The sequence below is a fragment of the Camelus ferus genome, chromosome 2, assembly GCF_009834535.1.
Source record: "Camelus ferus isolate YT-003-E chromosome 2, BCGSAC_Cfer_1.0, whole genome shotgun sequence".
Lineage (NCBI taxonomy): Eukaryota > Metazoa > Chordata > Mammalia > Artiodactyla > Camelidae > Camelus > Camelus ferus.
In genome coordinates, this window is record NC_045697.1 from 72616223 (window position 1) to 72628301 (window position 12079).

The following is a 12079-nucleotide window of genomic DNA, read 5'->3' on the forward strand; positions in this document are numbered from 1 at the left end:
AATTATTATAAATTTAAAAGTGCCCCTAAAAATACTTATAACTCATGTTGGAGAAATAATTTTGAAACAGATTCCTGGGTAAATGCCACCCTTGCAAGATTAGCAAAGTTTAAGGCAGATGTTATACAGAAACTAATTTAACTGGATAATGATTAGAACAAAAACATACAATAAAAACATGTCTCATGTGTTTCAACTACAGTGCATCATTCTTAAGAGATCTGGAAACAACAGAGAACTTTATGAACGTTCACTTTCTTAAAATTACTTATTTTTATCATTATCTCTATTGTAATTATACTAAAATAAATACATTTTAATTTTATTTAAATGTGTTTATCACATTAACTAAGTTATAAAGTCTTTATAGGGATGCTTTTATAATTAAAAGTAGTTGAAAAAGTACTCACATTCATCAATTTCTCCTAAAGTTACAGCAGCCTTAGGTGTTTTTGTTGTTACAGTTGCAGGAATATTAAATTCATTTACGCAGTTTGAGTCCTTCATTTTGTTAATTTTGCCAACACACCAAGTGACTCTTCGTTTTTTTTTAGCCTAAAAAGATGGAAATCAAAATTACCTCACACAGATCCAGGCTCAAACATTGTACAACAAGGAAACTCATTTCCATTTTTAAAAACCATTGACTTGGTAGAATTTTTACTACACCTAGTTTAATATCTTACTAGTTTAAGGATATCCTGAAATAAGAAAATATACTCAAACTTTTCAAATCAGTGTTTAACCCCATAATAAATTTAGTGAAACTACAGTTCAAATTATATTTTTTATTGGACGGTTTACTTACAAGCTTCTCTGGAACTTAACTGAAAGGAATCAGTTGACTCACAGCTCTTCAAGTAATCTGGTGTTACATGGAAGGGACAGCTGTTGCTGCCACCACCATAGCTACCAAAAGCACTTTTGGATACTCAGTTCTGCTCCCTCAGTGATCTGTTCATCTGTCATCTTCCCTAGCCCCTTCCTCTCAGCTTTACAAATGCTCAAGCCTATTTACTTGCTTTTGAGTTTTTAAAAAAAATAAACTCCTGACTCCTCACTTCTTTCTAGCTACGGTTTTCTTTTAGTTTCTATGTTGTCTTCTTCCTCCTCATCTACCTACTTCTTCCTCAGCCCTTCAGGGATCCCTTGTATGGTTCTTATCTCACCCAGCTAGCTGTCTGCATCTCTCACTCTGCTTTACTGGTTTCTCTTCCCCTGACCACCTCCTGAACGTTTGTGTCTTTCCGTATTCCATAGCTGCCAGTCTTCTCTTGTGCCTCTACTAGTACAAAGATGAGCTCATCTTATTTCATCCTCTCATCAATCCTCTATTACTACATCCATTTTATAGATGAGCTTTTTGAATTTTACAGACATTTAACGAGTGTCCAAAAACTTTGGAGAAGTACGGTCATACATGGTGGCTGAGCCCATGCCTGTAACTTCAGAGCCAATCCACCAACAATTCTACTGCACTGCCACTCAAGATTATCTGCTGTTCCACACCAAAATGCATGCTTTCATGCCTCTACTACATACTACCCTTCTGCTTGAAGTGGCCAGCCCTTTCCATACCCTGCTTTGCAAAAACCCAGTTTTGTATAAATCCTGGACTCCAATGACCTTCAGCTCAACTCCATGTGCTCCCAAAGCCACTCCTGGACCTTGTCACTATCTTAAACTCATAAACCCAGACGCTCTGCTCTTAACACAGTTGCTACTCTTCCACTTCCCTGATCCAGTTAATCCCATTATAGCTGTTTAGCTTCTTTTCTTCCCTGTCTTTTCATCCTATCATCTTAGATTCCATAGATCATCACTTCAATTATGTTTTTGGGTCAACAGCCTCAAATTATTGGGCCCAGTCTCTGTTCCCCTCACCTATCAGAACACAGTGTACGCTGAGATGAATTATACTCCCTTTTGAGCCTTTATCAGTCTCCTGAACGTTGCCAGATCCAGTCAGAAGCCTGGCTGCCACCATCACCCAGGTTCTTAATGCTGTCTGGCAAGACTCCTCTTTCCTCTTATTGGTTTTCTTTTCCATTCCCTATAAAGGCTACACTATTTTATACTCTTAGCATGTCTATGAACTCATGTTTCCACCATCTCCTGCCATCACAGTAGAAAAAATAGCCTTGTATTTCACAAAGAAAATATAAGCCTAGGCTTACAAAAGCCTTGCACATTACTTGCACGGAAGCCTGTCCTCTCCTCTGTCCTTGTTATAATGAAGAGGCATTTCTCCTTCTGTCTAAGGCCAGACCCTACTATTGTATTCAAGATCCCATCCCTTTGGGCTATTGCAACCCACTGCAAGGTGGCTTTCACCACCAACACATAACTAAAGATAGTTTGCAGATGAGCTTCTTGTTTCAAAATCTGAACACTTTTGTCTGTGTGTATCTTATTTAACTTCTCAGCAGAGTGTGACACTGCTGACTGCTACCTCTCTGAAATATTCTCTTTCCTTAGTTACCACATTTACCTGGTTTCCTTCTAAACTTGAGCTAAATGTGGGCTCCTTTAGGGATTCTCCTTTCCTGCCTTCACCTAAAAAGTTGTTGCTTCTTGGGGTTTTGTGTTTGACCCTCCGTTCTTTCCATTCTCAACATGCGCCCAGAGCAAGCTCATCCATTCCCAGGATTTTACACTGGATCTGCCATAGTTAATGCCCAAACTGATATCTCCACTTCAGACCTTTCACATTTTCAACTGCCTGACACCTTAAACTGGAGATGTCCTGAATCACACACTGAGCAGCACCACTGCTCTTCATTCAGTGTTCCTCAGCTCAGTGAATGCACTACCAGCTACCCAGCAAACCTAGTAACACTTGCAAGTCATTCTGGATTACCTCCTCCCCCCTTTCCCTGCCCCTGCACCTAAACAATCACAGAGTCCTGTTGAGACTAGCTCCCAAATAGCTCTCCAGTTTATCCAATCTTTTCCACCTCCAAGAGCCACAATCATTGTAGCGGCCCAATCAATCTGATGCACACAGCAGCCACACCTTTCTAAAATGCAATTCTAATTATGTTCCATACAAGGCTTTTCCTTGTCCTTAGCATAATGCAATGTTCAAATCCTTCGACATGGTTTAAAATGTCCCTGCCACCAGGAAGTCCAAGAAATATACTGTTTTTTTCACAACCTTAAGCATTGTACATGTAGATGTCTTCCTAAAACACTATTCCCTACACCTTCCATTGGGATATTTCCCACTCATCACTCAGTCAACGAATAGATCTTCAGTGTCTTCTATATACTTATTATGGTGAACCGAACATAATGTCTATTAATGATAATCTTAATAGCATACATTCATTGAGGATTTGCTGAGTAGGAAGTGTAATATTTGTAGCATATACTATATGTTACTTCACTTAATTCTCACAACAATCCTAAGAAGTGGGGATCAAGCTATATATCACAGATAAGGAAACTGCAGTAAAGTATATTAGAAATTGCCTAAGGTCAAGTGTTAGGAAATGACAGAAGTGGGATTCAAGCTCAGGCAGTTCAACTCCAGAGGCTATCCTCTTAAAAAAATATGTCAGATAAATAAATCCTGACTCTAGTAAAAACAAAAACATACAAACTGGAAGCCAGAATTTTGATCACTATGTTGATTTATCTTCTAGATCAATTTCTTGATATTAATATTTCTGTTTCTTTAAGTAGAAAATATTCCCACATACTCTAGACAACTGTGGCTTCCAATCACCTAATTAATTTCATTAGAATTTCTCAAGAAGCATATTGCGAAAAGATTCCTTGACTATACTCTAGACTCTAAACTACAAAAGACTCCAAATAGCCAAAACAATCTTGAAAAAGAGTGAAAAATCAAAAAAAAGTATGAAAAATCATACTTCCTGATTTCAGACCATATTACAAAGCTATAGTAATCAGAACAGTATGTACGGTATTGCCAAAAAAACCCCCAAAACCAAAAACAACAACAAAAAAACCCAACCAACCAAACAAAAAAAAAAAACCCAGACACATAGACCAATGGAGAGGAATAGAGAGCCCAGATATAAACCCCACACATATATCATCAGTTACTTTACAACAAAGGAGACAGGAATATACAATGGGGAAAGGACAGTTTCTTCAGTAAATGATGTTGGAAAAGTTGGATAGCCATACACAAAAGAATAAAACTAGACCATTATCTTATACCATACACAAAAGCCAACTCAATCTGGATTAAAGACCTGAATGTTAACACTCGAAACCATAAAACTCCTAGAAGAAAACATAAGACGGTAAGCTTGAATCCTTGAATTAGGATCTCTACAGTAGGGATTGGTATTTTTAATGAAACTCTTCTCTTAGATGTTTTGTTGCTATGCAGGCAAATGAACAAAAAGTTCTGGGTTTCTTGAATATACTGTATCAAAGGATAAGAAATGCATAACTATATAATAAACATAAAGGAATATCTGTTCTATTCTCTGTACACTAAGTTTAAGCTGTCATCTTTAAAATCTTACCTTTAATTCCTGTTGTGATGTGAGGGAAGAAGAGGTCACCAGCATCCGTGTTAAGTTTTGAATTTTCTCAATCTGCACTTTTTGAAGTAGATCTTTTTCTTCCAAAAGCTGGGCCAATTGGTCTTTTTCCATTGCCTGGGCCCTTGTCTCTAAAGAAACCTACAGAATATATTGGGTTATGTTAATAATAAATGTAGCTAGGCTTTAAAACCTTGAAAGTAGGTTAAAAGAACAGAATAGAAATTTGTATGTGAACTGAATTTTAATTTCGTTGAAATAAAATATATCCTATGTGCAGAACACCTATATGCAGTTACCACAATCAGTAATTTCTCAAACTAAAAATAAAATATACATTTCTTTTCATGTCACTATTCTATGTGCCATGTATAAGATTATAACAATGCTGTTAAAGCAACACTAGTAATAGCTCCAAAATATATCAATAGTAGGCAGAGAAGTCATCAAAGCAGAGACTTGAATACCTATAGCAAAGGAAGAGATTTTGTCTTAAGACTCCCATTTGATATTTTAGCTCATTTTTAAAAAGATCACTAAAATGCAAGATTTATACAAAATAGGGGACCGTAGTGGTTAAAACAAATTATAATGAAAGTGATTATGCTATCTATTAGATTGCTATCTCAGGGTTAGAAGAGGAATTCAAGATAACGTGAAACTATAGAAAGTAGTTTTAAGTAACTATACACGGTCTCTCTTTTTTAACCTATTCCCTATGTATTTTTCCCCCTATGTATTTGTGACAATTCAAAAAAACTATCTCTACTTGGCCCGTTTGAAAAATCTCAAATTTTGCCCTTTGAAGACGAACAACAAAATCTAAAATAATTCCAAGAAACCAAATCTTTCAGTTTATAGTAAATTAAACTAAAATTTTTATCAGTTGATTTCTTCTTAGTTGAAAACTATTTGTTTTAAATTTAGGTCGCAGAACTCAAGTATGGATGACTAAAAAGTCTCTGGGCTAAATTTAGGCAGATCTCAAGTCTAAATCTGTCCCATGGTTCACACATACCTCCTCTAACTGCTTTTTAAGATCCATGATTTCTTTTCTGTATCTTTTCAGGAGAGCTTCATCACTTGATACCTCATTAACATAAGGAGTATTCTTCATATATTTAGCAGTGCTGGCAAACTGGGAAAAAATACAAGTGTTACATGCTCAAAACATACAAAAATTAATTAAATTAATAATATTTGGGTTTCTTGTAATTAAATTTTATAAAGAAAAATCAGCACTCTTCCCAAGTGGCTTAATACTTTTTAATACAGAGAGCATTCTGTGTCTCTGTAACCATGCCTATAATGCTGTAGTCAAAAGCCTCTCTCCTTTCTTTGAACTCTGTCCCACTTATTAGCCACTTAAGTATCAATCCAAGGCAATCATGTTGGAAGACAGGTCTTACCTTCCCTAAAGTACTATATATTCTGTGGAGCCAGGGACTGTATTTCTATCTTTGTTTCTCTGACGGTACCCTGATTCGTGCTCAATAGCTATTCTAAGCAATGTTGCTTAGAGTGTGAGTATCAGAAGTGATTTTAAGTGGGTACATGAAAGTGACCTTTATATATATTGAATCCTTCACTGAAACAGCTATTCTATTGACAATTCATATATCCCCTTCCCTTTTTTTAAAACAGAAAATGCAGGCCGTAGCTCAGTGCAAAGGCAGACAACAATTCACTAGTAGGAGTTTAAGAATTATTTTGTTATGAACACTCATGTTTTTGGGGTCCCCAATTTGTTGCAGGTGATACTAGTTTTTCATTTATGGGACTGATATAAAGTGTCCTTTCATAATCAGCTAAGTGAAAAGGTGAGTTTTAAAAGAAGGATGCCAAGTCAATTTCAGTAAAATAGTGTTGGATGTGGCAAGAATTGTGGAGGTGGGATATAAATGATTGAGTTTTGGGAAAATTAAGGAATGTTATCTAGTAGACAACACATCAATTTTGTTTTAATAGATATGCTATGCCAATTTAAAAACTATATATACTTATTTTTAATAGATTTTCTTTTTCTTCTTAAAGATGATTTACCCCCATATTAAGTTGAGATAAAAATCAAACTTACCTGGAGAGTAGTAAGGGTTTCATCAAAAGACACTGGAGTAATTGTGCATATAATACGTGTTTTTGCATTTCCTCCCAAAGAATTCTGGAGAATTCGTGTTAATTTGCTATCTCGATAATTTATGAAACCGCTGAGTGAGAAATGAGTTTGGGAAGAAAAAGAGTAAGAATTTTTATGTAACAAAATACTTTTTAAAGTAGAACCTTAAAATAGCTACAGTTATAAAAATTAATTCTTTACAGGTTACATGAGGCAGATCAAAACTACTAACTGAAAAATATTTAAAATATAAAGTACATTTAGTAGGACACAATCATCTGTATAAAAAGCCATGTATGCTCACAGAATCACGAAGCTTTTGAAGATATAAAAGAAATAAGTACATTTATTTGAGTGTCACTAAAATATGTTTTTGACCAAATGAAAACATAACCATTAATAGGTAAATATAGAGTGCGATAAACTTACCCAACTTGTCCATCACTAAGTTTCTTGATCACTTGTCCCAAAATAAATAAGCTTCGATTTATATTACAGCCTTCCTTGAGACGCAAACCTGCATTTATTAAACAAATATAAAAACTAAAATCGACGCCTGTATTGGATGATGAACTTATTTATCAGTAAATTATGAGCGAAAGTAGAAATTAAAGGGTCCGATGCTAAAGTCTATGCTTTGGACTAGATCTGAGTCCACCTTTAATACCACTGGTAGAGGAGCTCTCTCCTTATTCTTCCCACCTACTGGGTGAATCAGAAAAGTTATCACCCAGGAGAAACAGAAAACTGAAAAAGATGACTATGAAATGAATGACAGGGAAGAAATGCCCATTTCCTAAAAAAGACCCTCTAATTTTTCTGTTCAAATTTATTTTTTCAAACCTCCAAATATAGGTAACTATAGACTTATAACCAAAATAGTTCCTATAGGCTCACAACCAAAAAAGTTCTCATTTTTAAATTATTAATATGCTCACATGACTCTAACATTAAAAAAAAAACCAGCTCTGAAAAAGCTCTCTCCCACTTTTATGCCCCATTCAACCAGTTCCTGTCCTCTCTACTAGGAAACCACATTTATTATTTATTCTTCTAGAGAGTTTTAGAAATACAAGTTCATATATATTCATTCTCTCCTTTCTTTTTTAGACAAATAGTAGCACACTATTTCACACTTCACTATTTTTACTTGGCAGTATATTACATTTCATATCAATAAACACTGGTCTTTTTCATTCTTTTTTATATCATAGAATTTCATTGTATGGCTATATCAGAATTTACTTACCCAGCATCCTGTTGCAGGATACATAGGTGTTCGATCTACCATGTATACAAAACATACTGCAGCAAATAACTTTGAACAGCTGTTATTTCACAGGGACACTATTCATCTATTGCTGTAACAATGCTGCTTAACAAGACAGTTTAAAACAATAAGCATTTATTTCCCATTCATAGGTCTGAAGATCCACTGGTTTAGTGGATATCAACCACACTCAGCTTTGTGTCAAGCTGCAAGAGAGGCTTGACACTTTATGATTTTGTACCTTCCCATCTATGATTTTGTACCTTCCTATCTAAGTATGTTTTTCCGTTTGTTTAAGGATTTGCTTACATCCTTCAGGTATGTTTTGAAGTTTTCTTTATTTTGATCTTGTGCGATTTTTGTCAAGCTTTTTCCTAGGTATTATATTTCTTAAGCCATTATTGTAAACTGAGCCTTTTTACTAAATATTCTAACTGGTTGTTTGTATTATAAGAATTATTCATGTCTGTATATTAATTTTGTACCCCATTATTGTTCTGAATTTTCTTAATGATAATGAAGAATTAGATGGTTGTCATGGTATCCTCATGAGTTTCCAGCTATGCAATCCCAACAAATGTATAGTTTTAGTTTGTTAATTGATGCTGTAGTAGCCTAAATTAGATAATTAGCCAGATGCAAAAGCTGTTTCCTACACTAAGGACTTTTATCACAAAATTATTATCATTACTTTATCAGTTTCTAAAATGCACAGTAGCACATTTATTCTGTGAAGGAACAGGAAGACACTCAGACTGATATATTGCATGAGTTTTCATTACCTTCAGCGCCTGTTTGAGCAGCTCTTTCACTGCCTGCAAGATCAACCAAATTCTGTAAGACAGTTGAAAATAAACCTTTAGGAAGGGTACTTGAGATAAAAACCGAACTACTGATAGAACATTTTAAACACATAGTTCATCTTCACCCCACTGCTGAAGCCTTCCTGTGTCAAACTGACCTCTAAACCTTTTTCTCCCTTGTAACATACTCTCCATAATGCTGCCAGAATAGGATCTCTATTTCCAACACAGAGTTCAAAACCTTATCCTGGTGAATGTGATTCCGGCACTTGTGCTGCTCCCGCCTTGTATCTACTCATTGACAGAGACAAACTGCTCACTACATCCTGAACACCTCATGTGCTGCTTCACTGCCAAGCGCTACCTTTTTCCATTTCTCTTTGTTACTTCTAATGCTCTAGTCTGCCCCTAGTCTTTACTCAGGACCAAAAGCAAATGACCCGCTCAACGTAGCTTTGCTGACTTTGCCCTTGTTCCTCCCGCACCTTGAATAAATTGCTCTTTCGACTGTGTACCCAGAGGTCATTAGATGACTTATTACAGCACTTACTGTGTGAAGCTAGTCATTTGTTCTGACTACATGGTAACATCTTTAAAAGCGTGGACCTCTCTTTCACTTCACAAATACTGTTGAAAAAGTGACTGCCTGTCATGTTCCAGGCAGTATGTTAGGTGTTAGGAATACAGGAGTGAACCTGACAAATAAGGTCCCTGCCCTCAGAGAGCTTATATTCTACACGGAGTGGGATAAGGAGAGGAGGAAGTTGGTGAGAGGAGGAAAAAAAGACAAACAGATAAGAAACACATCATGGTAAGTAAACAGAGATGATTTAAATAGAGTCCTGGAAGGGGGAAGAAGGGACAGTATAGGTTCTTTGGATTGGGTGTCAGGGGAAGGGCTCCCATTATGCTAAGATCTGGAATGTCAGAGAGGATGGAGCCAGCCCTGCAAGACCAAGGGAAACATATTCTCAATTAAAAGAACAGCCAGTACACCCACTCACAAAGGAGAGATGAGCTTGGTGTGTTCATAAAATAGAAAGGGCAGCATGGCAGAGTTGGTGAAGTGGAGATGGACAACAGAGGGTAAGAGAATTAGGTAGGTGTCAGATTATGCAGGGCTTTGTAAGCAAGGGTAAGAACTCTGGATTTTATAAATGCAGTAGGGAGCCAGGAGAGGGCTTTAAGCAAAAGACTGACATATCTTGATTTAACTTTCTGAAGGATCAACTGTGGCCCCTGGGTGGAGAACAAACTGGAGAGGAGCAAGAGTGACAGCAGGGAGCCCAGGAAGGAGGCTGGTGCAGGAACCTAAGTGAGAGATGATGGTGGCTTGGGCTAGGAGGCTGTAGTGGAGACAGTAAGTAATAGAGGGATGTCTTCTTTATTATTTTAATCTGAAAGCCCAGGACTGTGTTCAACATTTGGTTAAGTCTCAGCAAATATTCTTAATGCATTAAAAGAAAGTCAGAGACTTAAATTACTTCTCTCTGTGGAGACACCGAGGCATGGGCAGGTAATCATGTACTCCTGCTTTACAGTCCTATCTCAGATACTGCTTTCTCTAAAATACTCAAAGTCTAATCTTCGTTATATAGTATCTACTACAAAAGACCCAGATACATAATAAAAGGGCAAAGTGGTGATGAAGGCAGCATGAATTAAGGAACAAGCATTAGTGCTCCATCCAAGGCCCTAAGAAGCTCAATCTACCTGTAAGAGAGGAACTCAGGATGGAACAGAAGAAAGGGAAGATCGGTTAACAGTGGCCAGATCTTGTCCAGGGAGGTGCCACAACAAAAGCAGTGCTTGGTAACATTAGAAATCTGCATAACAGGCTGAAGAAGGAAAGACTAGTCCTGGAGACTAGGCTCAGGAGAAGGATAGAGTAATTCAAGACAGATGAGGACCTAAGTGAATATGACACCCATAGGAATAATGAAAAGTGGAATCAGTACAAAATGGTGGTGACTGGACAAAAGGGAAGGCAGGAACAAAATGAGTCAAAATTGACTTGGGTTTCCAGCCTCGGTGACCAGGATTATGCTGGTGCTACTGAAAAAAAGAATATTCACTATGATAGGAAGAAATTAATTTGGTTTTAGACCCACTGAAGTTGGAGATAACAGTGGGTCAATCTTTAGGAAGACCTGAATTAGAACTCAGAGACTTCAGAAATAGTAAGTATTTGGCCACCATCAACACAGAAATGATAGCAATGTCTGACGGCAAACATGGGAAAAAGGCCACAGAACACTCTTGTGTCTTGGTTAGGAGGGTAGGAGGAAAGAAGCCACAAAAGGGAATAGAGAAGGAGCAGAGCTAAGAGCACCTGGATGTTATTATCCCAGAAAGAACAGAAGACACTCAAAGACCACCTCCAAAGAGTCAGAAAATGACTCTTTGGGGAAGATTTCTTTCCAAGAAGATACTTAGAGTAAGTAGGGAAGCTGGAGGGGTTGGACCAGATGGTATTTATGGTCCTTAGATGATAGAGCATCAAAGAATATGAGAAAAGACACCAAACAGATCACTGAGTACATCAAGAATATTAAAGCTAAATTATTAAGAGAGAAGTCAAAATTGTAGTGATATAACACAGGCTAGGTTTGGAAAACAAAACAGAAGTTAATTTTTATATTTTTGTTGTTGTTAAATTAAAGCAAGACTAGTCTACTAAAAGAAATGTTATACTTGTATAGTAAAATAAAGGAGGTAAACTGGAACTAGTCATTTAATTAAGACCGATTTTTCAAAATCTGAAAGTAAATAAACATATTATAGATTTATTGCCTTTTCCCCTTAAGTTTTCAAATCAAATAGAGTAATCTTAAATCATAAATCAAATAGAGTAATCTTAAATCATATCCCACAACAAAAAAAGAGAAATGATATGGTGCAGCAAGAAGGAACTGGGAGGTTTACTTATGTGGAAAAAAGGAATGTGTGCATAATGCTATATTCACTTACTCAACAAAAGGGTATTGAATATAAACTATGTACAATGTGTTAGGGCTACAAAGATGAAGGAGATATCACTCTTCCCTTCAAGGGATTTACAGTTTAAAACAGTGCTTATAACATAAAACTAATTTTCTTATCATACTTAAGAATGAACTTGAATAATGTGATTTATTTTTTTAACCATCTCACCCAGATTTTTGCTCATTTCACAAGTCTCAGTTCTATTGGTTGAGACCAAAAAACCCTCTTAAAACCCCCAACATACAAACAAACACACAAAAATCACCCCAAATTCTAAGATTAACTCTTTAATGTGCATGGAACCAACACTTCCTTCACTACTGGTTAGGAAAAGCCTCAACTCCTACAGTTCATACATCTCAAGTTGAGGAGACGGCAGCCA

General features: G+C 36.4%; 1 protein-coding gene across 6 annotated transcripts in view; it reads right to left on the bottom strand.

Moving 5' to 3' along the window:
- CENPE (centromere protein E) overlaps positions 1 to 12079 on the bottom strand; it is a 69193-nt gene that overhangs the window by 50129 nt on the left and 6985 nt on the right. For all 6 annotated transcript variants that reach the window (XM_032461013.1, XM_032460995.1, XM_032461002.1 and 3 more), the window contains exons 9-14: positions 8692 to 8743; positions 7069 to 7156; positions 6601 to 6730; positions 5542 to 5661; positions 4506 to 4664; positions 411 to 555 (exon numbers count right to left, since the gene is read on the bottom strand). In XM_032461013.1, the coding sequence (XP_032316904.1) occupies positions 411 to 555; positions 4506 to 4664; positions 5542 to 5661; positions 6601 to 6730; positions 7069 to 7156; positions 8692 to 8743 (694 nt within the window). The remainder of the gene's footprint in view (positions 1 to 410; positions 556 to 4505; positions 4665 to 5541; positions 5662 to 6600; positions 6731 to 7068; positions 7157 to 8691; positions 8744 to 12079) is intronic.